We start from the raw sequence: 24,411 nt of genomic DNA, 5'->3' as shown, positions 1-24,411 counted from the left end.
TCACTGCCACTGAGATTTACTCCAAGTATTAAGACAAGGTGTTTTTCAATACTTTAGAGGCAATCGGCAATGGTCCTTGCCTAAAACGTATTCAATACAGTACCCAGCCCTATCTGCAAATATTTTTCATCCTAAACTGCAGGAATAAAAAATTATCCTGTATTTATTTAATTTGACAAACAATATACGTTTCCCAGACATCACTGAGCTGTAAATGATTCTACACTTGCATGATGCTTTCTATTATACTATATTTAGCTGTACAAACAACAAAAATCCTTATTTTAGGACATACATTTTTTATTCCAAACAATTTAACCAAGCTTGGTTGCCAGTTCCTTGGCCTTTGCCTTCTCCAGCTTTGTGATGCGGGCTGTTGATTTGGGGCCCATGATACCACCTCCCCAGTGACGACGGATCTAAAACAAACAAAATAACATGTTTAAAGGGAGCAATTGGGTCTCTGATAATATGCAATTTTGGACTGGGTACACATTATGTAGTAAAGTGAAATGAATCCTCACCTCCTCATATCTATCGTTGTAGTTGGTCTTGATGGCTTCCACAAGCTTGGCAAGTGCACCTTTATCCTCACTAGGAAAAAACACATCTAGTTAATACAGTTCTGACACTGTTTGGCCCTACAAGGGGTTACTGATTCAATAACCATGTTGAAAAAATATAAATGTAGTTATATATTCATTGTTTAAAACAATTATAGCTTCACACTTGTCCTCTAAAATTTGGTGTTTTGACAGACAATGTAAACATCTGATTAGAGCATCTGACTAGCGTAGCAGCACACACTCCCAACAGTACACTGTCCTTGAGAATTTAATTTTGTCAAATATAAAATAAGTTAACACCATGACAGTAAATAACTCTATTATTAAAAAAACATTCCGTATAGATGTTAAGTTGCCTTTACTAAAAAATATTTATATTTTGGCCAATGCTCAGGGTTAAAAAGCTCAAAGCATCAAGGTTAGTTTCAGGTGAAGAAATTCAAACATCACTGCATTAAGGCCAAGTTAAAGATCTTACAAGACAGGTCATAATGTGATAAAAACAACTGACAAACATCTCAGTTTATGTGCATACTTACGGGTTAGTCTGTGTGAAGGCAACTGAAGTGCATGTCTTTCTATGCACCAGTCTGCCCAGTCTAGCCTTGCCCTTGACAATGCAGTACGGGACGCCCATCTTGCGGCACAAGGCCGGCAGGAAGACTACGAGCTACAAGAACAAGGGAGACAAGAGAAAAATGTAGGTAATCCTAGTGGGAAAAAAATAGTTGAATCTGACATGTCTACAATGAAATATTATATTCTATAAACATGTACTCTTAGTTTGTGGTCTTTGCTCAGAATTAAAAAGCTCGTAAGTTTTGATCCACATAGGGGATTCAGGTGAAGAAATTCATACATCATTGCCAGTGACCACTAGTCTAGTACCCAATATTGGAAGTCCCACTACTGCGACAAGCTTACCTCAATTGGATCCACATCGTGGGCAATGATAACGAGCTGGGCCTTCTTGCTTTCCACCAGAGAGGTGACAGTGTTCACACCTGTAGCGAATGTTATAAGGAAAGGAAGTTATCTTCTGCCAAGACCACCCCTGAAAATATTTCATTTATTATTTTTGGCCAATGCTCAGGGTTAAAAAGCTCAAAAGCATCAAAGTAAGTTTCAGGTGAAGAAATTCAAACATCACCGCATCAAGGCCAAGTTTGATGTGACTTCACAAGATGGGTCACACTTTAACATTGGACGTTATACACAGTCTGACTAACATGTTACCCATCAATAACACTTACTACAGCACTATTTACATTTAGTTCTTCTATCTCACCTGCACGGAGGACAGGAGGCCTCTTGGTAGGGGTATCTCCCTTTCCAGCTGCCTTCTGCTCAGCGCGGGCCAGCAGCCTTTGCTTCTTCTCCTGCTTGGTCTCTGGCCTGTACTTGTGGGCCAGCTTGAACAGCTGTGTGGCTGAGGAGAAAGGAGAAATTACAAATTTGAATTCATCCAACCAAACAGTTGCTCCAAGTATGGTTTGTTCTACGGCATGACGAGTGGACAATTTTTTCAAGTAATTGCATCAGTGATCTTGGTGGAATGTCAGCAGTTATTCAGATAGCAAATATTCTTTCACATCATTTGCAAAGCCACAACTATCAAGGACCCAAAAGCCTTAAAATACTACAGTTTTCTTCACATAAGTGAAACTTACCGGTCTGGCGGTCCAGAGCCTGGGTGAACTGGTTGATTGCAGGAGGAACCTTCAGACGCTTGTAGAGGATGGAGCGCTGCCTCTGCAGGCGGACATAACGAGGCCATTTCACAAAACGTGTCAAATCACGCTTGGGCTGAATATCCTGGCCTGTGTGAAAAGATAATACATGTTTAGTATCTGGAAACCAAACTATGGCAAAGTCTTTTAAGGTTTAAATTTTACGTGCATCAGCGATCTTGGTGATAAAAGTTGTCTTCAGTGTGGATAAGATAGCAAATATTCGTTTACATCATCTGCACTGTTACAGTCCCTAGTTCTCTCAAAATGCAACCGAAGGCTACTTACCGATGCCAAAGTTCTTTGGCCTCTTTTCGAACAGGGGGTTGACTACTTTTTTGGCCTCATGTTTCTTGGCCACAGAAGGGGCAGGTGCCACCTTCTTCCCCTTAGCCTTCTTTCCCTTAGGCTGTCAGGGAAAAACAAAACAAAAAAAACACAATATGTTAATAAAACATTATTTAAATGTAAAAAATAATTCTTTGTGCATTTTGGCCAATGCTCAGGGTTAAAAAGCTCAAAAAGCATCATGGCTAGTTTCAGTTCAAGAAATTAAAGTCATCACTGCATCAAGGCCAATGGCTGTACAAACAATGTATACCAAAATGTTATTAATTTACATGAAACTCAACTTGGACAGTGAGTTTCTGACTAAGGTACAGAATATAGAACTACTTTGACCCAAAGTTTAAAGTCTAGCTAAGTTTGTATTTTAATCCTACAGCTGGTCTGGTAAAGCACAACATAATTGTAAAGACCATTACACATAATGCTTTGTCCAAATTAGGAGGATTTCGGCTCTTGGTTGACGATTTTGATTACCAGCATGCATGGGCTTTGACATCCATTGCTCAGCATCCACCTTTGTCCAAAACAGTTCCCAAATTACATACTGCATATGCTAGTCTTAGATCAGTTAGTTGTCAATGCAGTAAAAACAAGCACTAGAAGCATAGCATCTAAGAAGTGCAGGGAATAAAACTAGCCAAATCCCCATGTTGATCATTTTAACCTGACACTGTTAGCATGCCATACAACCAGAGCTAAATGCTAACGTCAAGCTGCTAACGTTACCACTGCTCAAGCTTTTTAAATTCACAAACCAGGAAATTCTCACATTAACTTGAAGCTACCAAAGTCACTAAACATGTAGACTATATCTAAACTATGGCTGCCAACAGTAACGTTCCCACCAATAAAATTGAATTGAATTTAAGATTAAGTCAACATTAGCTATAATGCTTGGGCCCATTTACTCAACACAACCGGGTGCAGAATCCGGATACTTGTATCCCTTTACATCACGTTACCGTTCAGTTGAGCTTCCATTTGTTGCAATATACAATTGGTTCCATTTAAGATATTGGTAGCCCCCATTCATGCGGAAAACCTCCCAAAAAAATGAAGGAAAACGAGCTTCTGAGAACAAGCGTGTTCCCCATCGTTAGCTTTAGCTTCTGACATGGATTCACGGTGCGTCTCGTACCGGCTACACAAGGCTCAACTTTAACATGTTTTACACAAATACTGAAAAATATAGACGCTCAATAACGACATTATATAAACACACAGCCTTCACAGAAAGCATATGTACGTCCTACAATTATAGAATAAGCATACATTTAAGGATGAAGACAGATACAACAACTATAGTAATTCTCCAGAAGAAACGACTATGCACCCACCATGTCGGTTCAGGCAGAAAGGAAGACCGAGGGATTCTGGGTAGACTAAATACCGCGAGGCTTGCATCGTGGTTACGTGGCCGCTTATGCACCGATCTAGAGTCAGATTTCACAGCTCGCTTGCTCCAGCTTTGTAGTTTTAAAGATTAGGATTCGGACTCTGGATCAGCGTTGCAACATCCAGTCTTAACACGCGAGGCACGTCATAACCATAACTTTCAAAAGAAATAACATTACAAAAACGTATATTATTTTGTTGATTTTTTTTTTTTTTTACATTTCTTATTTTGTATTAATTTTACTAACAATTACGCTACAGATTACCTAGTTCATTTCTGTGTATTTCTTTTTAACAATAAAGACAAACGCATGACTCTGACGACCTGACAGACAGTAAGTTACTCAGCTTGGCCTGCTTCAGAGGAGTTGGTAGGAATTTAGTGTTGATGTTTCCTACATTAATCATCAGAGTGGAAAGGGACAGGTGTTAATAATACATTTCATTAATGATGCCTAAATTCCCTTTGGCTGTTTCAGTTTCAGGGTCCTGTGCATAGTGGCTCACTGTCGCACTTTCATTGCTTAATGGGGCACTTGAATACAACATTAGTAACACTTTCATACATTTCGTACATTTCCTGAAGGCCTATTATAACATCTCTGCTGTAAAGTCTAATCTAATTCAATCCCATTTATCTAGTTTACATATTTACTGCTTCTTTTGAAAATTTGTCTGCTTTTTGGTTTCCACGGATACCTGATTGTGCTAGGACCCACGCTAATGGGATGTGTTTTACCTTTTACAAACTATTCTTGAATTGGTCCACAAAGATTCATACAGTAGATTATCATGACTAACTGTACGTTTTAATGCTTGTGCGTGCTTATACAGAGTCACTACATGAGTATTTAGGTTGATCTCACCTGTTCAGCTCATTTAAACTCCATCAGAAATTAAAACATTTAAATGCTAATTACCATCTTGTAACTGGGAATCACCACTGCTGACCTTGTTACATCTGTGGACTCTTTCCCTTTGATACATCAATACAAATCCATAAAAAGTCATAATACTTAAAATCCCACAATTACAGAAAACAGAGCAAGTGGAATGTGGAGACAATGTTGTGGGCAGGAATTACTATTTGGGTTTACAGTATTAATAATTGTGTCTAATACAAGACTTGTTGCAAAGTATTTCATAGTATTTCATAGTTTCATAGTATCATATAAATAAATGGTGACACCTGCTGGCCAAATCCTTGGTTTTGCGTTTGTATGGATGGATGGATTGAATTTGAGACGAATATTTATTTATTCTTTTAGGGACAACGACCAGTCTGCCCCAGAATTAGCTCAAATGTAGCCTAGCTATTAATAGCTACATTTTATCAGCATTTCCTGGGCAGGTAAATCCACGTTCGTTCCTCTAGCACTCGCAAATCCCAAAATGGCAAACCTTTCCTTGAAGTCGCCTACTGCTGCTCTATCTGAAGTTCCTCCATGATTCAAAACAGAAAATTGAGATACGGTTTGTAAATCCACTCTTCTTTCTTGCTTTATACGCATTATGTGCTCAACCGTTCATCCAACAGTGGACGAAGTTGACTGAAAAAAATACTAAAAGCATGGATGTATCATAGACTGTATATTATTAATTGATAAGTAATAATAATAATATTAATTAAAAAAGTTAGTAATATTGACAGTCTATGGGATGTATTGAAAGAACTTGGTGACTCATTTCAACGACGTACAATATTACGTCACTTCCGTAAACAGGGAGCTTTACGGTTAATCAAGTATATATCTATTTTAATAACGGTTTCTGCTAAATTAAACGTATCAATTACATGACAAAGATACACAACTAGCAAGACAAACTCAATTAAAAGGGGGTTAATTTGTCAGCCCATCGCAGTGGGCTGGATTTGCCAGGCCGACGTCACCGTGTTTCCTCCTCCAGCCCTGCGTCTTGCCGCGCCGTGCCGTGCCGTGCCGGGGATGGGAGGGGGAGTGAGTTGTTTGGGGCTGGTGGTCCGGGGTGTTGCGGCTCTCAGCTCGGCTACTCGATATCTTGCTAGCATACTGTCGCCTGCCCGCATCCAGTATGGTTTGTTTACCAGAAGAATGAAAAATAGCGATTATCATCGTGGCAGCTGCTTTTGTTGGTAAATATGAGTCATTCATAAGTGCTGTTGTCATCGCTGCAGTAATGAGATGTTTTTTGAGCTTTCGTTGGCAAACAGAAGGCCTTTAAGTTGTGTAATTATGTGGTATAGTATGGGGATTGACAGGATGGTCTCAACAACACTGGTATCTTACTTGTGTGTCTGTTGTCAGTCAGGTGCGTCTGATTTATATAGGTGCATATCGTGTTTTTGTGTTGAGAGGACGAAGCTAGCTTTAGCTACAACACATTATGTCACCTGAATGACTACAGTTTTGTTATTACCGCACTCTCAAATTAGCAGACGTCCCCCCGAAGAGAGTGAGTAGCTATGGCTGAACAAGAGCTTTGTCCTCACCTGGACTCCATAGGAGAGGTAACCAAGGAGGATCTCCTCCAGAAATCCAAGGTGGGTTTTCATTACTTCACTTGGAATGTCAAAGAAGCCCAGTTCCGGTCATTGGATGTGTGTGCCATGGCCTACACGTCCCTTAAGGTTGTTGTAGCAGCCTTGTACCACTTTGGTAATAACCACGAGAATGGAATATTTGCTCTGCTATGTTGTCTTTATTGGGTATCGACAGTGAACAACATCCTTGCTTGTGTCAGCTCTCACTCTTCCTGAGTGAACCAACATGTTTGTGCATTTCTAATATTTTACTGTGATTCTTTTGATTCTATTCTATCCATGCTGCAGGGAACTTGCCAGTCTTGTGGTGCAGGGGGTCCAAACCTGTGGGCATGTCTGCAGGTAAGGTCCCTTCAAAGGTTTTAAATCTTTCTTTTCAAGGGTTATTTTGCTGGTTTGACCACCTTGTGACTAAAATGACCACTGGAAGCGCAACTAACGCTGCATTTTAGATAAGGCCAGATGAATGCTTAATAATTAATCAGTTGTAGATGAAAAAACTTAGGCAGGCAATGAAGTGCACAATATATGCAGTTACAGCAATTAATTTAGACTCTGACATTTGACATTCTAGTACGGAATTAGCTTTAAGATTAAGCCAAGACAGGAAGATATTGTGACGTAATGTCTTTGAAAGATAGAAGAGAGGATTCAGAAGCCTATCTAATACAGTGTCTCTGCTCTGTAGAGTGACTGCCCATATGTTGGTTGTGGAGAGTCCTTTTCGGATCACAGCACCCTGCATGCACAGGTAAAACCTTCTCATCAAAACATTCTTGTCCGTGTATCTCCTTGCGGGATGGTTATGGGAGGAAACATGTCAAACAGAATCCCTTGAATGATTGCAAATGTGTTTCCTTTAGACTAAGAAGCACAACCTGACTGTGAACCTGACAACGTTCAGGGTCTGGTGTTATGTGTGCGAGCGGGAGGTATTTTTGGAGCACAGGCCTCCGCTGGTGCTTGTACCTGCGGCTCCCCACCACTGTAAAGCCACAGAGCAGGTATGGCTTTGCCTTCTCACCTGTCTCCCGTTTAAAGTCATAGTAATGCCATTTCAAATTCACACAACCTATTCCTTAATCCCCTTCATATTTAAAGAATATTTTAATCTATTTCATAGGAAGCAGCTCCTCAGCCAGTAGGTCACCCACTAAAAGCAGTTCCAATTGCTGTTGCAGAAGAAGAAGGTTCAGATTCAGAGGACGATGAGCTTAAACCCAGAGGTACTGTCAACTGTTATTTTTCTAAACAACAGTGCACTTGAATTTCCCAAATTTGTAAGTGCTCATGCTATTAGGACACAGCTGCCATATGTATGAATTAGATATAATTGATTTTACAAATCAAATTATGAGTCTAACAAATAGTTATAGGCATGTTTTCTTTAATCTAGAATACCATTGATAATTATCCCTTGATAAGAAAAACTTTGTGGCCAGGTTGGCTCAGTTGGTAGACCGGGCACACATTTACATAGAGGTTTATGCCTTGACGCAGAGGTCCAGGGTTCAAGTCCGACCTGTGACGATATCCTGCCTGTCTTCCCTCTCTGTTTCCCCCTTCCTCACCTAGCTGCCATTAAAGGCAGAAAAGCCCCAAAATTAAAATCTTAAAAAAATATCCTGTTTCCAAGTAACAGGAAATCATCTTTGACAGGGAAGCTCAAATTACATAAAATACGTATAAGAAAGAAGATCCATGTAGAAACAGTGTAAACACAATGACAGTGCAAAGTGCAAAAAAAAAACCAAATGGAGTGGGAAAGGTTGCCTAAGTATGAATGTTCAGTATGGTGATGACAATGGGATGAAGGATTTTTTTTGCATGTTCCATGTGCTAGCAGGACTTTGTAACATCGACCTGTTGTCAGTAACTGAAAGGGTCCTGTGTGATTGTAGTGGTGTCCTTCATTCTAAAAAATGTGTTCATATCTAAATGACTTCGTTTATACACTTTTGCATTCTCTGGAGATTTAAAAAAAAACCTGTACGGCTGTTTCTCCTGTTTGTAGGCTTGACAGGAATGAAAAATATTGGTAACTCCTGCTACATGAATGCCGCTCTTCAAGCCCTGTCCAACTGGTGAGGTCACCTCTTGTTATTACATTTGGTCAATTACCAGGGGTGTGGCTTTTTTTTCTTTGTTTCTTATTTCATTTTTCTTTTAGTTAGGCAGTTGTGTTGACAATTGTTACCTCTCTTTCCTCAATAGTCCTCCTCTCACTCAGTTCTTCCTGGACTGCAGTGGATTGGTCCGGACCGATAAGAAGCCTGCTCTCTGTAAGAGCTACCAGAAACTGATCTCAGAACTCTGGCATAAAAAACGGTAATAAACACATACAAGTGACATGAAATTACTTGATACAAATAACAGAATGTAGCTATACAAGACTGTTATGTGCTAATGAATCATATAAAGTATATCAAACTAACTCTCATGGCGGCTACTCTCCCAGGCCCAGCTATGTCGTGCCTACCAGTCTGTCTCATGGCATCAAACTAGTAAACCCCATGTTTCGTGGTTACGCTCAGCAGGTAGGGGCAAGCAGCCAGCAGGTAACTACACCTGGCATCACTCAACAGCTCGATACGGTCTTGTTCTTTTTATTTCTAAACTGTGAACCCCTGTGCATCTCCCTCACACATTCCCCAAAGATTACTGTTATTTTTGTTGTTACTACATTTGTTATTAATAACCAAAGCGTTGACTTGTGTTGTTCACTTCACTTAGTATCAGTTTTTGGAGAATTCTAGTATTTTGCCCAGAACCAGACAAATTGTTATGTAAAACAGAAGGATAGATATGACCCAATTTCTTCTTTGACGTTAGCAACTTTATAAATTGGATAAACTACAATATGTACTATGTGTTTTTTTCCATTCAATCCTCTTAGAGAGGTTTATTAGTGTGTTTTTTAAAACAGTAGTTCAACAGTGCTTTTTGCTTTCTTGCAGAGAGGAGTAGTTAGCCAAATTTAGCACAGTAGAGGGAAACAGCTAAGCTAAGCTAACCTTCTACTGCCTGTAGCTCTACTTTTTCGCACAAAAATGTGAGCGGTATTTACCTTCTCATCTTACTCTCAGGCAAGAAAGCAAATTAGTGGATCTCCCAAAATGTCAAACTTTCCCTTTAACTTCAGAGAGGCTTCTTGATCCAATAGATGTCTAGTATTTGAGCCAAGTTGGGCTAAACTTATATCTCAACATACCTTCAATTTGCATGCAGAATAGTTACAAAGGCATCTGCCACTTGGTCGGACTCTGTGGAAGAAAGAAAAACTGAATTATTTCTTAAAATACACAAACAACTCAAACGAAACCTTGGAGTTTGTCTGATTCTTTGTAAAAACAACAATAATGTTTAGAAATGGTTTCATGTTTTACTCAGGCTAATTACATGTTTGATTGGAAGTGTCTGGTTTTGTTTGAATGATTAAGTCAAAAAGTGTTTTTAAATAATGAGATTTACCTGTCTTCAGTGGGTATGATTAGGTCCTCCTTGTACCACTTCTTACCAATGTAGAAAATGTTTTTTGTTGTTGCAAACAAGACATACTTTACTCACACATTACTCTGTCTATCTTCTTGTTTTAAAATAGTCATCTTGCAAAACTCCTGTCTGTGTTTATGTACATGTAGACACACTCATGCATATTCGTTTTGGGTGAATGCTATGTGCTTTTCTTGCTACAGGACACTCAAGAGTTCCTGCGCTGTCTGATGGACCAATTACACGAAGAGCTGAAGGAGCCTCTGACAGAGTGCAGCATGAGTGGGGAGGGAAGTGATGGGGAGGAGATAAGAGATGGAGATCGTTCCCCATCTGAGGATGAATTCTTATCCTGCGACTCTGGCTCCAGCAGTGACCGTGGGGAGGGGGGAGGAGTGGGTGATGGCGAGCTCCTACTGCAGGATGAGTGTGACGGGGTCAGGTCTGCGGCAGGGGGTATAGTGGGCGTCAGTACCGGCGGGGTGATCTCGGAAAAGGAGAGGCTGAAGGAAAGGAGAGTGTCTGGCTCTCCCCTCCGTGGAGGCTCGCAAGAGATGGATGAGGACGCTGATGTGGACACAGCAGCCGAGGAGGGGGTTCCTGAGAGGGGAGAGGAAGACGAGTTAACGCCGACCACAAACAATGAGGTCCAAAGCCAAGAAAACAACCAGTTATCTGATACTGGGCAAGGGCAAAGCCCGAGCAACAACAGCTCCGGTATAAGGCCAGCAATATTATGAAAGTGGCTTTTTCAACTTTATATCCCTATCATGTGAATTATGTTTTAAAAACTGTCAATTCTCTGCATCCAACATGCTGTTTTCTAGAGCCAGACAATGAAGTGTCAATGACCCATACCCAGTCCACTCCCTGCAGTCCTGTGCGAACCCTGCAGGAGCTGCATCCCAAAGTGTCGTCTAGTCCACCTCGCTCCAGCCCCCTCCGCTCTGCAGGACCTGCATACTCCTTTAAAAAAGGTAAGGGCATTTTCAGAATGTGCAACAACATTTTATTCTATTTTTGGTGTTAATACAGTGGTCTTCTGTCTGCCACATTATACACAGACATTTTTTTGCCTGCTTTTCCCTCATCCAACGACATCAACAATATTAAGTAATTAATTAATTAATTAATTAATTAATATCCTCCTCCGCGTCATGAATTTTCCAGCTCAGCTGCTGCTCAGTGCCAAGAAAAAGAAACAGTCTCACTATCGCAGTGTGATCTCTGACATCTTCGACGGCTCCATCCTCAGTCTGGTCCAGTGTTTAACCTGTGACAGGGTGAGCTTCAACACCAGAGGGAGCCAAACATTAAGTGAAATTTAGATGAAAGTATGTCTGGTGTAATTGTGTCATTTCAGTATTTTTCATGATTAGAATTAACAAAATGCATGAAAATCTTAATTGAACAATTAACATTTTAACCATTTGCTGAGATTAATCGTGTTGTATTTTTATTAGTATTATTCACAAATGCTTAAAAAAAAAAAGTGAAATGATTTCTCATTGACCACACATCGATATGTTTAGACACACATTTAGTTATATTTTATAAACTTTTTTTTTAAGCTGTACACTTTTGGCTGAAATGCTGCGTTTAACCAATTCTTTAAATGTGTGACAGGTTTCTTCTACAGTGGAAACCTTCCAAGACTTGTCCCTCCCTATTCCTGGTAAAGAGGACTTGGCAAAGCTCCACTCCTCTATACATCAGAACCTTCCAGTCAAAACAGGCGTGTGTCCCGAAGCGTACGACTCACAGGGCTGGATCACCTACATCATGGACTCCATACGCCGGTCAGTGGGCCATGTTAAACTGTCAGAGGAGAGGAAGAAGTCAGCGTGTTTGAACACATTAATTCAGCAGATTCTAATCAATGCGATTGCACACTAATATGCTGAGGTCATTGAAATGATTTAGTGAGGCATGTTTCTGGCAAGAGGTTTCATTTGACTTTGTGTTTACGTAAATCTAAAATTTGCTCAACACGGTATGACTTTGACAGTATGATTTTTTGTTAACATTTTTTTTTAACAACAAAAAAACATACACTTCTCAACATGAACACAACACCCCCCGTTCATCATCACCACACACCCAGACAAAAATCTAGAAAAGATCACACAGTAAGTACAATATTCAAGACCATTCAACAAAACAGAGACCAAACTACATAATACAGTTACATACTAAACATATGTACTCTATAAATGACAACACCATAAGCCCATCTTACACGTCTCTCCCAAGCACAAAGCTTTTTTGGGGTCCTCCAGAAAGTTCCCTTTATTCTTCCATCCTCCTAAAATAATCTGTCTGGCTATCAGTAAACTAGTCTGGACACAGTTTCTTATGTGCTTATCCATACCGCTTAGGATTGACCCATCTCCCCAAACAAATAATCTTGGGTTCCTGCAATCCGACTTCTAGGTTCCAACAATTTGGTGTGACTTTCAGACCAATTTTAAATAATGGCAGAAGAACTGGATCCAAAAATTTCCACTAACCGATGGCAAAGTTGCAAATACCTAAAAAATACAAAATTGCTATACCACATCCTCAAAGGATTTCAACACTTGAAGTATTCAGACATGGATATACAGTTCAAACAACCAGGCCGCTTTGGTCTAAACAACATTTAAGCGAGAGATTATCAGATGTGGTTTTCTCCTACCATACAGTTTAACCGACAGGCTTTGTAAGGTTGATAATGGGGCAGGAAGAGATTGCTCAATACAATACCCGGGTGGGGCTCTCTCAGGAGGAAGTGACCAGTGGGCCTGATGCCTAAAGTTAAAAGCATAATAATAAAATAATAATACCACTTCTTTGGTAGACCAAACTTTCCTCTATCAATCGGTCTTTGTAATTGATTAAAATGTAGCCAGGTTTTTTTTTTTTTTTTTATCATTCCATATACATGTCTTTGTTATCTTGTCAAACCATTTAAAATATGACTGGGGAACCTCCAGAGGAAGAGATTGGATAAGGTAATTCAGCTTGGGAACACAAACCATTTTCATAACAAGAGATTTAGAGTCGACCATCCAATAACATCACAAGATTGTATTAAATAACGGATCCAAATTAACCTTAACTAGGTATTTAACTGGGGAGGGAATAAGATACCCAGATAAACAATATCTTGTTTTGGCCCACAATATGACTTATTGAGGGAAGTTCCTTACAGAGAAAGATTGCAAGTGGAGGCAAGAGAGTTTTCATCATCGCTTAGGATTGAAATAACCGAAATGAGGGTTCCACGAAAAGTGTTAGGTGGGAATGTGGCTGCTGTCATGTCTCTTTCAGAAGATTCTACTGTATGTTGTTGTGGAGGACACAGATGTGCAGTTGAGGATGTGTAGGTATCAAGAGGGCTTTGCTAGATACGTCAAGGCAATGCCCGTGTCCTTGTTCTGTTTGCACTTTAACCTGATCTGGAAGGATATTATTCTCTACTAAGGTTGATCAGCACGTTGAATGCTAGCATGTTGCTAATCACAGGAAATAAAGAGATATGAAAGTTAATTCCCTTCAATGATAAATTACCTTCTTTGAAATATATAGTGACAATCGGCCTCTCTTCTGTTGGATGGGTGTTTCCAGTAACTCGACCTGCGCCATGAAATGATGAAGGATAATGGTTAGACCTTTGCCCTGACAGAATTCAGGAATTCCATCAGGGCAAATGTTTATTTTTCACGAATCAATGCTCATAAAAACTGTGTGTGTGGTTCATGCAGTGAGAGGGCTTTAAGGGCGTCCTGGAGTCAGTCCAGGACTGATGGGTTGGTGGAGATTATGTAGACTAAGGAGGGCTCTGGAAAGCTTGACCCACTGCTCCAGGATAATATTGGAGTGCTGAGCCTCCAGATGACGAGAAGAGTAATATTGCATTTTTAATGACTGTGGAGGGTTTTCAACTGTGTAGTAGAAAGTGTAGTTATTGTCTATGTCAGCAAAGCAGTGGGTTTCCTTAGATGCCTCTCATTTTACGAGTTAACAAGAGGGTTGCATGCTGCTCGTTCAATACAAAACTAGCATCACTTCCTGTGCATTTGCACATACCTGCACTACGTGACCTGTATTTATCATTGGAGATATTGGGACAGAGATGCAGAGACAGGCCTTGGCATGATATTTGCTCATCTTCCGTCAGTTCCCAGATTTCAAAAGCACCGTCATCACAGTGCTGGTGACGTTGTTTGGTGAATCTAGTGGTTTCTGAAGAAGTATAGATGAAGGATTGTGGAGGTGAGCTGATTCGGATTCTTCCTTTTGATTCCGGTTCTTATCGGTTCTCGATTCCGATTCTTTAAGGGGTGGAGGTGAATCAGGTCACATGCTTATTTCACAAATAAGAGGAAAGTTTTATTTTGATTCAATGGTTATTTACAGTTTTACTGTTTTTTTTATATAACTTAAAATAAAGCCACACTAGAGGGCCTCTTACTGTGCTCCATGACTGCAACATAACAAGCCCCTTTCCGCTACGAAAAAACCCAAACTTGCGCATGCTAAATTTGGAACCAATAATCGGATTTGAAACCAAATCATCCACAGATTCCAATAAAGAAACAATTCCGCTGGAATCGTAATGTAAAAAACTATTCCAAGTTGGAACAGGTTCTCGTTGCCTAATCCAAGCCTTCAGGAGAGATCCGGTGTATTTGGGCCCTTCAAACTTGCAATCTACGATCCTTCAGGAGCTATTATTGCTCCAGGCAGCATTTCATTTGGGTTCATTTAATCATTACAAGTTGCGGACCCACATGAAGGTAATTTTTGCCAGATCACTGTGAAGAGACTCTGTGGCTACAATGGTTACATCTCTTTGTATTATTCCTCTGAACAGGTTCGTAGTTTCATGTATCCCCAGTTGGTTTTGGGGGCCCATGGTGACCCTAGAGGACTGCCTCGCTGCCTTCTTTGCTGCAGATGAACTTAAAGGTAAACAATACTACACTGTGCTATTTAACTATAATACTCTAGTTTTTATTTGGTCTGTACTAAGGATTTTGTACACATGGCTCTCACTAACCGTTAGCAAATTTGTGAAATACCTACAGTGCGTTTTTTCACACCACATGCACTAACATGCACGTGAAGCCAGAAGCTCAAACTACAACACACACAGAGTGTGGGACTTCATCTCTGCTCAGAACGCCATTACTCCACTATACTGTTACATAGTAAAGAAGGGTTTGCTGCTATATTAATGATCTGAATACTGAGTACAGAACTTTTAAGTGATCAGGTGTAGGTGAGAAAATGTATGTCAGGAGTAACATTCACAACCATTCTTTTTACAGGGGACAACATGTACAGCTGTGAGCGATGTAAAAAGTGAGTATGTATTGTAAATCCAGGTGGAGACATGAAGTAGAACCAGAGAATTTCTCACCTTAATTGCTTAAAAACCTTTCAAACAACGGTATTTTTCATTTAGATTTTTTTACACAGTATTTTTTTTTTCTTCTACAGGCTGAGAAATGGTGTCAAATATTGCAAAGTACTTAGGCTTCCTGAGGTATGATCTCCTTCTTGCTGCAGATAACAAGTTTAGTTCTGCTTGTGGTTGGCTTCATGAAGTGTTATTTGTTTGTGTAGATTCTGTGCATTCACCTGAAACGCTTCCGGCACGAGGTCATGTATTCGTTCAAGATTAGCAGCCACGTATCCTTTCCGTTGGAAGGCCTCGACATGAGACCTTTCCTGGCTAAAGAGAGTCCATCCCAAGTCACCACTTACGATCTGCTGTCAGTGATTTGTCACCATGGCACTGCAGGAAGTAGGAGATAATTCACTTCACACAACATATTTTAAAGAGTCAGCAAATGTGGTGTACATATTCATGTACGTTCTTTTTCTTACCCTTTTTCTGGTGCTGCAGGTGGACACTATATAGCTTACTGTCAGAATGTGATCAATGGCCAGTGGTATGAGTTTGATGACCAGTATGTCACAGAGGTCCATGAGACAGTGGTGCAGAATGCAGAGGCCTATGTGTTGTTCTACAGGTAAGCATTTAAAAATCCATCATGGCAAACATTTATGCAGAATCTATTTATTCAAAATGTTGTTACCAACTGTGTGTCTTCCTGGACTCGTGCAGGAAAAGTAGCGAGGAGTCGCTGCGAGAGAGGCAGAAGGTGGTGGCTCTGGCCAATATGAAGGAGCCCAGCCTGCTGCAGTTTTACATCTCCAGAGAATGGCTGAACAAGTTCAACACTTTCGCCGAACCGGGCCCCATTAGCAACCACACATTTCTTTGTCAGCACGGAGGTGTGATACAATCATGATCTGAAAAAATATATGATGTCAAAACCTCACCTTATCACACTGACAAAACATGCACATGCTTCCTCAAAGGGGACATAAAACCAGCCTACAATTTTGGGGGTTTTAAAGGAAGAAATGCTTTTGAGTTGCATTATGGGGAATGCAGTATCCAGTGTTTTTGTAGTAACCAGAGCTTGATAAAGAAATTTAGTCAGGCGGTTTCAGTTCAATCTGTTTCTTGTGGGTCCTCTAATTATAGCAAGTGAATTAATCACTTGAGTACCCATTTAAAAACAAATAGACAGCACCAAATAACCTCACAGCAAAATAAATGTATAATATTTGTTGGAAGTCACGTTGTCGATCAGTAGCAATTAGCTCAATGATTTATTTTTCCAAGCTATTTCAGGCTTTAAAATTTTTTTTTCTAACAAATCAATAAATTTCACCTACAGTTTTTCAAAACCTATTGCTACCTCCTCTACACGTATTTAATTGGCCATATTATTTAGCTTTTTAAATTATGGCAGTGCATTGAGGAGATTTCTGGCACCTCAAGATGTTTCAGCTCTTAAAACAAATAATTCTTGTTTTTGTTTTCTTTTAAATTTATGGTGGTTGGCTAGTTTACATGTCAAATTAATTGGAAAACCCTGGCTTTATTACTTTTGTGAGTTAAAGGCTGTCATTGTCTAAGAGGCAAGGGAGGATGAGTGAGGGGATTTTGTGTAGGAGGGGAATAAATTTGCCATAGTTGTTGGAATTTTTACTGGTCTCCAGTTCGGGCCTGAAAAGGTCATATATTTCTCCTATAATTTAAACATTTTATTTCCGTACAGGGATTCCGCCGAATAAATACCAATACATAGATGACCTGGTTGTGATTGTTCCTCAGAATGTGTGGGAGTACCTTTTCAACAGGTAAATATGCAACCAATTTAATTTTGAAGGTGTGTCTAATCAATATTTCTATATTATATTGTTCAAAGTAATAAAGAATATGGATCGAAAAGTAAAACAAGTAGGAGTGTAGTCCATGTCAAAAGACATGGTCTATTTTAATTGTATGAATGTGATAATTGTTTAATCACAGCTGAAGACATATATAAGAAATGTCCCTGCAAACTAAAGACATGTAGCGCTACCATAATGTAATGGAAGAATGTATCTGGATTGATCAGCGCGATGGCAAAACGTAAACAAAGGCCTTATCTGAACATAGATTGGATACATTTGAATGCATATTTTCACACTCATTTGTTTCCATCAATTGGTGTTTCTGTCCTTAGTTTTGGAGGTGGCCCAGCCGTGAACCACCTGTATATGTGTGCCATCTGCCAGGTGGAGATTGAAGCTCTGGCTAAACGCAGAAAAATGGAAATAGACACCTTCATCAAGGTAAAAGCCTGTATTCTGCAAGGGCTTACCTGTACTTGAATGCGTCTTCATGCTTTGTATTGGATGTTGAACGGGCAGTTTTCTCTTGTCTGTAGCTGAACAAAGAGTTTCAGGCTGAAGAGGCTCCGACGGTGATCCTGTGCATCAGCATGCAGTGGTTCAGAGAGTGGGAGAGTTTTGTGAAGGGCAAAGACAATGGTATGGTCCTGCAGGAAGACAAACCGTAATGCATTAAAGTTCTTCATCTTTCTGCCTTTACAAAATATCTTTTATGATTTGTTTTCTCAGAGCCACCTGGTCCCATTGACAACAGTAAAATTGGTGTTATGAAAGGAGGGCACATACAACTGAAGCAAGGTAAACCGCAGCACTGGTCGTAAAGCCGGAAATGAGAAAAACAGACAATAAATCATGTAGTTTATGTGAATCTCTCCCCTCAGGTGCAGACTATGGTCAGATCTCAGAGGAGACCTGGCAGTACTTGTTGGGTATTTATGGCGGAGGCCCTGAGATTGCAGTGAGACAAACCGTGGCCCCGGCTGACCCTGACAGCCTTCATGGAGAGAGGAAGATCGAGGCAGAAACCAGAGCACTTTGAGATAAAAAGGAGGTTGGGATGTTTACTCATTGGGAAACACTGTAAATTCCCATAATCCAGACCTCACATTCCTCTTTCTTCATGTACACAGACTTGCATTCAATCACGTGTTTAAATATACTTTTGGCTGCTGTGTAACATTTTACTGGAAGACGTGGAGCTGGCATTAGCACCTTTTCCACCCCCTTTGCTTATGTCAACCACATGAGCTCATAAATTCCTTCTGGCCAGCAGAGATTAAGATGGCCGCACATATGGCCAAGAATAATTGAGGCAGCACATCAAGATCATAAACAGCTGTAAATCCAATCTGTTTGAGTTAAGGGCCCTTTAAAGCTTTAGTGCGTAACTTTTTATATTAATGAACGTCTACTGTTTTTAAGCCATTGCCAAATGAGTTGTTACAAAGCTAATTAAGACTATCAGCTCCACAAAACTCTCTTTGTATTTTCAGTATGGCTGTGTTCAGAAACTGGTGTTGTCCGGCAACTTTTCACGCGCAATTGAGTGAAGATGAATACCTCTTCTTAAGAGTCCATCATGTTTTGTTTTTTTTAAATCCTCTGTGTCCTCCTTGGCTACTTGCAACTGTGTGGAGGAGGGGTTGTGGGGGTGCGCAATCACAGAAGGCTCGTCACAGTTTTGTCGTCATTACTTAGAATTCCTCATGGGGGAGACAGAAACTACTCACTATAGTTTAAGGGTGCATTTGTTCTCAACTTCGTTTTTTATTTTATTTTCCCCAGGTCTTCTGATTCCCTTTTCTACTTCTGCCCTCGCAGGAAGCTGAGGAATTTACACCTTGGTGAAGAATCCTCGTTGTGAGCACTTTGTAAATGTAGCAACGCATCATTTTGAAGCTGTGTCGCAAGAGGGTGAAACGATACTTAAATATGACATAGGTTATTTATTGGATAACTCTGACCCTCAATGTTAAGGTGTAAAAAAAAAAAACAAGACGTGTCACATCTCTGGAGCTGTTTTTGGTAGCTATGGTGTTTCAGTGGCTGCTGTAGTGACTAGGTGTCAGATACTTTGAAACTGGCAGGCAGCTGCTGGTGTCGTGAACCAGTTACTCAGGAGGAGAACAGAACTACAGGCTGATGTTTGGTTTAAGGACTGAACTGTTCTTCATTGGAAGCAACAACCAAGAGACGTTAACATGCTTTTTTGTCGTTTGCCTGTTTACTAGTCTCATAGCAACAAGTTCAGAAAACAAGTGAGATATATTACATAAATCCTACTCTTGCACCTACAACCTTAAATACAGTTAACTGAGCCCTCAGGAATGGAAGCCTTTTTTTGTTTAAACCAGCAAAATGATCAGATTAACAAACTTTAAGAAAATACCACTGCAGGTTTGTGTCTAACCACTAAACATACATGTGTTCCAAATACTATTTTCAGGGTGTATTTGAAAAGCTTCAAAACTGCTACTCCTTTATTTGGACCTGTAAGGACATTTCACTGTCAAGTTTGTTTGCTCAAACGCACAAGAACATCTTTTCTGTGCTCAAAATTATGGAAATATTCAGTCGCTCCTCTACAGCACTATCCATAAATGGGCATACACACAGAGATATATGGCTATAATTTGAAAAAGAAAACTAATTGAAGTCATAAGTAAGAAGAGGAGTACATGTCCTGTGCAATAGTAGAAAATTTGCCAAAGGGATAAAAAAATCCTGTGCAACAAATATTTTAACTGGCTTATTGAATAAAAATGTACATGTAAATGTTTGTATTTCTTTTGAAACATAAAAGTGAGAATTACCTCATTTTAGTTTATTAGAAGAGTTAACTAAAAATGACGTATTTAGAAAGTAAGAAATAATCTGACATCACAGATGTTTAGCACCAAACACACAAATCCAAAAATTAGCTAAGGTAAACAACTCCCAATATTAACCTCTGGCTTTCCGCTTGAAGCCGCCGAGAGGCTGAGTTGCTCAGAGTTTAAAAAATAAATACAAAAAATTGGAATAGCAACATAACATATTGTTGTGTAGAGTTTTCTTTTACAGCATAACAAATTCAAGAGTTTAAAGTTAAAAAATCTGAGGAAATAGTCTGTTCAAGCTTAGCTAGATAAACCACATCCTCCTCATATCTCAATGTAGATAAATCACATGCTTGCCTTTTTCTCAATGTACAGATCTGCTTTTGCAAAATCCGCCACCACATTTTAAGCAGTTAAAGCTCAGCATCGTGCTAGAGTGAGCAACACATGGGAAACAACATGACATGTTTAGTGTAGCTGTGCTTTTCTGTTATATTAATAATAAATACCAACTTTAAAAGGCCAAACTTTTTTTCTGTTAAATTGAATTATTAGTTGTGTTTATATAGCACAATTTATTTAGACGGTTTATAAAATTAAAAGATAATATAAAAATGAAAGATTCCTTATTTTTTTTTAGTTGATTAGAATTTACTGTTTGATGGTAACATCTCCTGGCATGTTACATTAAGCACCAATAATAAATCGTTTTAGTTCATAAATAAATCATTAATTATACTTATTAGACATGTACAGAAATGGCTCCTGAAATCAGATTGGATAAATACTGCTTCTTACCAGTGTAAACGGCCACATAACGTGTCAGCAAAGACAAATGAGTGACTGCATCTCAAAACTCAAAATTTGTGAATGCAAAAGAAGCAAAAAAAAATGACTAAGAATGAACACTGATTTTAATCTTTAGCTGCCATGCAGTATTCACACAGAGATACAGTAGTTCTTACCTTCTGCTGCTTGCTAGCTAAAGCTTTATGTTAAGCGTACAAGACATCAGTGGTATCGAATTTTCTCAAATAACTTGCAAAATGTCGAACTTTTACTTAATGAGCATGAACAAGTTCAGCCTCAAAATGAAAAATCATAGTTTGTTGCTTTTCTACTTGGTTTTCTCAGTTAGCTAAAACTTTCAGATTTCAGGACAAGCGAGACAGACAATAAAACATACTTAATCTGACCAGATCCAACACTTTTAACAAGCTCGGCAGATATTCAGAAGTGTAATTATCAAAAGAGCAGCTTTACCATTCCCCAGGCAATATATTCAACAAGGCATGCAAACCATAAACCAAAATACCTTTTAATAAACCTTTTCCAACCACAGATATTTTGACTTGTCATAGCATAGAAAAACTAATACTAATACCATTAACAATCACTATATACTGTATTTAATTTAAGTTTGACAGTAAGCTATGCCAGAGAGGAAGCATGCATATTACCAAGGCCCTGAACCTGGAGCACCTAAATGGAAGGCAGCCAAAGAGTTTCTAGGGTGGCAGAGTGTACGATCAAGTGCAGGTGGCAGTGTTTTGACAACACTGCAGATGTTTTGTCAGTATTTATTATTTTGCCAGTGTCTTTTTTTTCTGTTTTGTTTAGGCGAATTAGGAGCATCAAAAACAAGTTGGAACACAACCCTGACATATTATCAACTTTTAAGTTGATATGGCAAACTTGTTAGCAAGCCGTTGCTTATTTATACATCCAGCAGTAACGGCGCAACATTCATGTTTGTGGCCACCTGATGAATATAAGTCCAATATTCACTTGCTTTTAGCTTTGTTTTTGGTCTCCACCATCTCCTGAGGGAATTATCAGTCTCTTTTTCTGCTAAATCCTCCACTACGTTCACCTGCTAGTCGCTAGTTGTCTATCTGCTGCTTGGTGTTGAGCAGGTAGTGTACATTAAGGCTTTAGAGATTTATCAAAGTAAACAGTTTCTTGCTGCAACTAAAATCAAGCTATAACAACAGTAACAGTGACCCAAAACATAAAAGTTGTGGAGCTAAACGAGCTTAAACGAGCTATGAAGGTCCTAAAGCTGACGGCAAGCTACAAATTCAGGTTTTAATTTGCGGTACGGTCACCACAACCCCCTTCACATCAATGTAATGCATTGTTATAAAAAATATCAATCATAGCAGTTAAGAGTTTGAAGCTTGCAGTTTGAGCGGTTGTGTTACAGCCTAGCTAACGTCACTGTAATGGCTAACAACAACTGAGCAAGCAGTTAACCTTAAACTTACCTGGCCCTTTCAGACGAGGACTTTAATATATGGAGGTTGCCATAACCCTCCTGAATCATCTGTGACCAAAAGCATTAAATACTAACAGAAGGCAGCCATCATTAATGTTATTAATTTCACTTGAAATGTTACCGCTATGACACGTCAAAGGTCAACTCTTTTTATTAACTTTATTCCACAACATGGCCTAAATTCTTCCATGTCTCCTTGTTTTCTTTGTTGATGTGTCCAAAGAGCAATTCACCAATTTTAATAAAAGAGGACACTAATTTGTTCATTTGTCTTAAGAAAACTTTTCTGTAAAATCTTTATTTTTACACGTCCCATCTGTATCTACCAGAGATGATTTGATACTATAGGGGTTTGTGCGTGTGCTATGTTTGTTTTTTGGGAGTAAGTGCAATAAAACAAAAGACAAATCTTTGTGCAATCTTATCAAAAAAAAACAAACACTGGACAAACACAGAGTGGTTTGAACAGCTGACAGTAAAGACTGAGGCAGTGCAGCTTATTATTTTGCAGTATTAAGAAACGTGGAGTGGTAATTACTTAATTATCCCCAGTTGTGAGTTTGTTTGCTTGTGTTACAGCACGTAGCTATTCGTGTGAGAATTCCATTCCACTTAAAAGTATAAAGCATTGCTGTGGTTAGACAGAGTTTATCAGTGATATCATGACACCCCGGGGACAGCACAACAGGATTTTGCTGAGTCATGTTTTGCCTACATTGTACAGTGTGTGGCTGTTGTGGTCATGATAATGGCGATGCTTTGATAAGATGGGACTTCAGTGATTGACCTTAATTTAATGGGATGTCTTATTGTCTGTAAAACTGATGTAATTATTCTGGTTAAATTATTAAAAATGCCTGGTCTTTGATTTGTGTTTTTTTTGCTGTGATACAGAGAGCTATGTATAAACACAGAATCGAAAATGGAAGAAACCTAAAACCATTATTGGATATTTTATCTGTATTTTAAAACTTTAAGGCGGAACACAAATGGTCAGTTTACATGTCTTGCATTCCTCCACGCATATTCCAGGATAGGGGGAAAAAACTGGATTGTTTGCATTTCTTGAAACCAATCACAATCGTCTTGGGTGGCGCCCAGTTGCGGACGCAGCGCCGCTGGCTCTGCAAAATAGTCTCAGGTAGGAACTTGTTTTTGCAGCCCGCAAAATAAAATGCCAGAAACCATATTAACTGGTCAAGCATTACAGCTATACATATTACCTGGATACATGGGCTATTCGTAATTTGTTCTTTGCCATGTGTTTTACATTAATTGGCGATCCCCAAAATGTACCAGTTAGATATTTAACTTCTTTGTAAATATTTACAATCATTGCATAATCCAAATTTTCTTCAAAGCCATTTTCAGCATGTAGTTTATAGTTTACTTAGCTTAGAAACTGCACATTTAAAACAGAAAGCATGCATTGCAATCCAGGGGTTTGGAGTTTAGTTGGAGGAATAGTTTGACATGTTGGGAAATATTCTGCCGAGTGTCAGTCATATTTGTGTGTTAAATATGAAGCTACAGCCAGGAGACAGTTAGCTTAGCTAAGCATAAAGACTAGCCTGTCTCTGTCCAAAAGGTAAGAAAATGCCTACTAGCACTTCTAAAGATCACTAATAAACACATTATACTGTTTTTTTTAATCCATACAAAAACTGAAGCACAGAAACATATGTATTGACACAGGCAGGCTGACTGTTACCCCCGTATCCTGTCTTCATTCTAAGCCAAGCAAACATGCTGCTGATTTAAGCTCCATACTTAGTGATATTGATCTTCTCTACTAACTCTGGGCAAGAAAGTGAATAAACAAACTACTATTGATTCGATTATAGAAAATGGCGGGACATTTCATCCTCTGCTGCAAAGATTTCAACCAATCGTTTGAAAATGTGTCTTCTGAATCCTCCATGGGCCTATTGACGGGTGCAACAGAGACATATAATAAATATGTCAAGATGAATCAGCATATGCATATTTAAATGTGTTACTACTTCTCTTGACAAACTGA

The 24,411-nt window shown here is 39.2% G+C and overlaps 2 protein-coding genes, 1 long non-coding RNA gene and 6 other non-coding genes across 16 annotated transcripts; 1 reads left to right on the top strand and 8 right to left on the bottom strand.

Moving 5' to 3' along the window:
- Positions 1-282: 282 nt before the first annotated feature.
- rpl7a (ribosomal protein L7a) lies at positions 283-6,068 on the bottom strand. Its single transcript, XM_032540337.1, has 8 exons — positions 5,931-6,068; positions 2,585-2,708; positions 2,237-2,386; positions 1,855-1,995; positions 1,491-1,570; positions 1,106-1,236; positions 525-594; positions 283-419 (listed from the first exon to the last, which is right to left on the bottom strand). The coding sequence occupies exons 1-8, from the start codon at positions 6,066-6,068 to the stop codon at positions 315-317; spliced, it is 939 nt and encodes a 312-aa protein (XP_032396228.1). The 3' UTR covers positions 283-314.
- LOC116704823 (small nucleolar RNA SNORD36) lies at positions 952-1,021 on the bottom strand. The gene has a single exon (XR_004335784.1). It is a non-coding gene; the product is annotated as a small nucleolar RNA SNORD36 (small nucleolar RNA).
- LOC116704818 (small nucleolar RNA SNORD36) lies at positions 1,359-1,435 on the bottom strand. Its single transcript, XR_004335780.1, has one exon. It is a non-coding gene; the product is annotated as a small nucleolar RNA SNORD36 (small nucleolar RNA).
- On the bottom strand, positions 1,651-1,721 carry LOC116704824 (small nucleolar RNA SNORD36). The gene has a single exon (XR_004335785.1). It is a non-coding gene; the product is annotated as a small nucleolar RNA SNORD36 (small nucleolar RNA).
- LOC116704819 (small nucleolar RNA SNORD24) lies at positions 2,101-2,168 on the bottom strand. Its single transcript, XR_004335781.1, has one exon. It is a non-coding gene; the product is annotated as a small nucleolar RNA SNORD24 (small nucleolar RNA).
- Positions 2,463-2,537, bottom strand: LOC116704826 (small nucleolar RNA SNORD24). Its single transcript, XR_004335787.1, has one exon. It is a non-coding gene; the product is annotated as a small nucleolar RNA SNORD24 (small nucleolar RNA).
- LOC116704825 (small nucleolar RNA SNORD36) lies at positions 2,794-2,866 on the bottom strand. The gene has a single exon (XR_004335786.1). It is a non-coding gene; the product is annotated as a small nucleolar RNA SNORD36 (small nucleolar RNA).
- Positions 5,787-23,259, top strand: usp20 (ubiquitin specific peptidase 20). 7 transcript variants are annotated; one of them, XM_032540054.1, is made up of 25 exons: positions 5,788-6,152; positions 6,456-6,560; positions 6,849-6,902; positions 7,249-7,311; positions 7,424-7,564; positions 7,684-7,786; positions 8,575-8,644; positions 8,775-8,888; positions 9,019-9,118; positions 10,256-10,769; positions 10,880-11,029; positions 11,223-11,335; positions 11,679-11,851; positions 14,911-15,005; positions 15,368-15,401; positions 15,519-15,585; positions 15,666-15,846; positions 15,949-16,075; positions 16,171-16,340; positions 17,177-17,258; positions 17,627-17,735; positions 17,831-17,933; positions 18,024-18,092; positions 18,176-18,345; positions 19,080-23,259. In XM_032540054.1, the coding sequence occupies exons 2-24, from the start codon at positions 6,483-6,485 to the stop codon at positions 18,331-18,333; spliced, it is 2,868 nt and encodes a 955-aa protein (XP_032395945.1). In that variant the 5' UTR covers positions 5,788-6,152; positions 6,456-6,482; the 3' UTR covers positions 18,334-18,345; positions 19,080-23,259. The 7 variants fall into 7 exon arrangements, with proteins under 7 accessions (XP_032395949.1, XP_032395945.1, XP_032395950.1 ...); XM_032540059.1 differs by having other exon boundaries at positions 6,453-6,560; positions 9,019-9,097; positions 15,540-15,585; XM_032540057.1 differs by having other exon boundaries at positions 6,453-6,560; positions 9,019-9,097.
- On the bottom strand, positions 11,366-15,876 carry LOC116704507 (uncharacterized). Of its 2 annotated transcripts, XR_004335699.1 has the most exons (3): positions 15,681-15,816; positions 13,605-13,670; positions 11,366-11,870 (listed from the first exon to the last, which is right to left on the bottom strand). It is a non-coding gene; the product is annotated as an uncharacterized LOC116704507 (long non-coding RNA). The 2 variants fall into 2 exon arrangements; XR_004335698.1 differs by lacking the exon at positions 13,605-13,670 and having other exon boundaries at positions 15,681-15,876.
- Positions 23,260-24,411: the final 1,152 nt, after the last annotated feature.

The sequence above is a fragment of the Etheostoma spectabile genome, chromosome 16, assembly GCF_008692095.1.
Source record: "Etheostoma spectabile isolate EspeVRDwgs_2016 chromosome 16, UIUC_Espe_1.0, whole genome shotgun sequence".
In the NCBI taxonomy this organism is placed as follows: Eukaryota; Metazoa; Chordata; class Actinopteri; order Perciformes; family Percidae; genus Etheostoma; species Etheostoma spectabile.
Note: the sequence above shows the minus strand (reverse complement) of the source record. Positions and strands in the feature narration are given on the sequence as shown.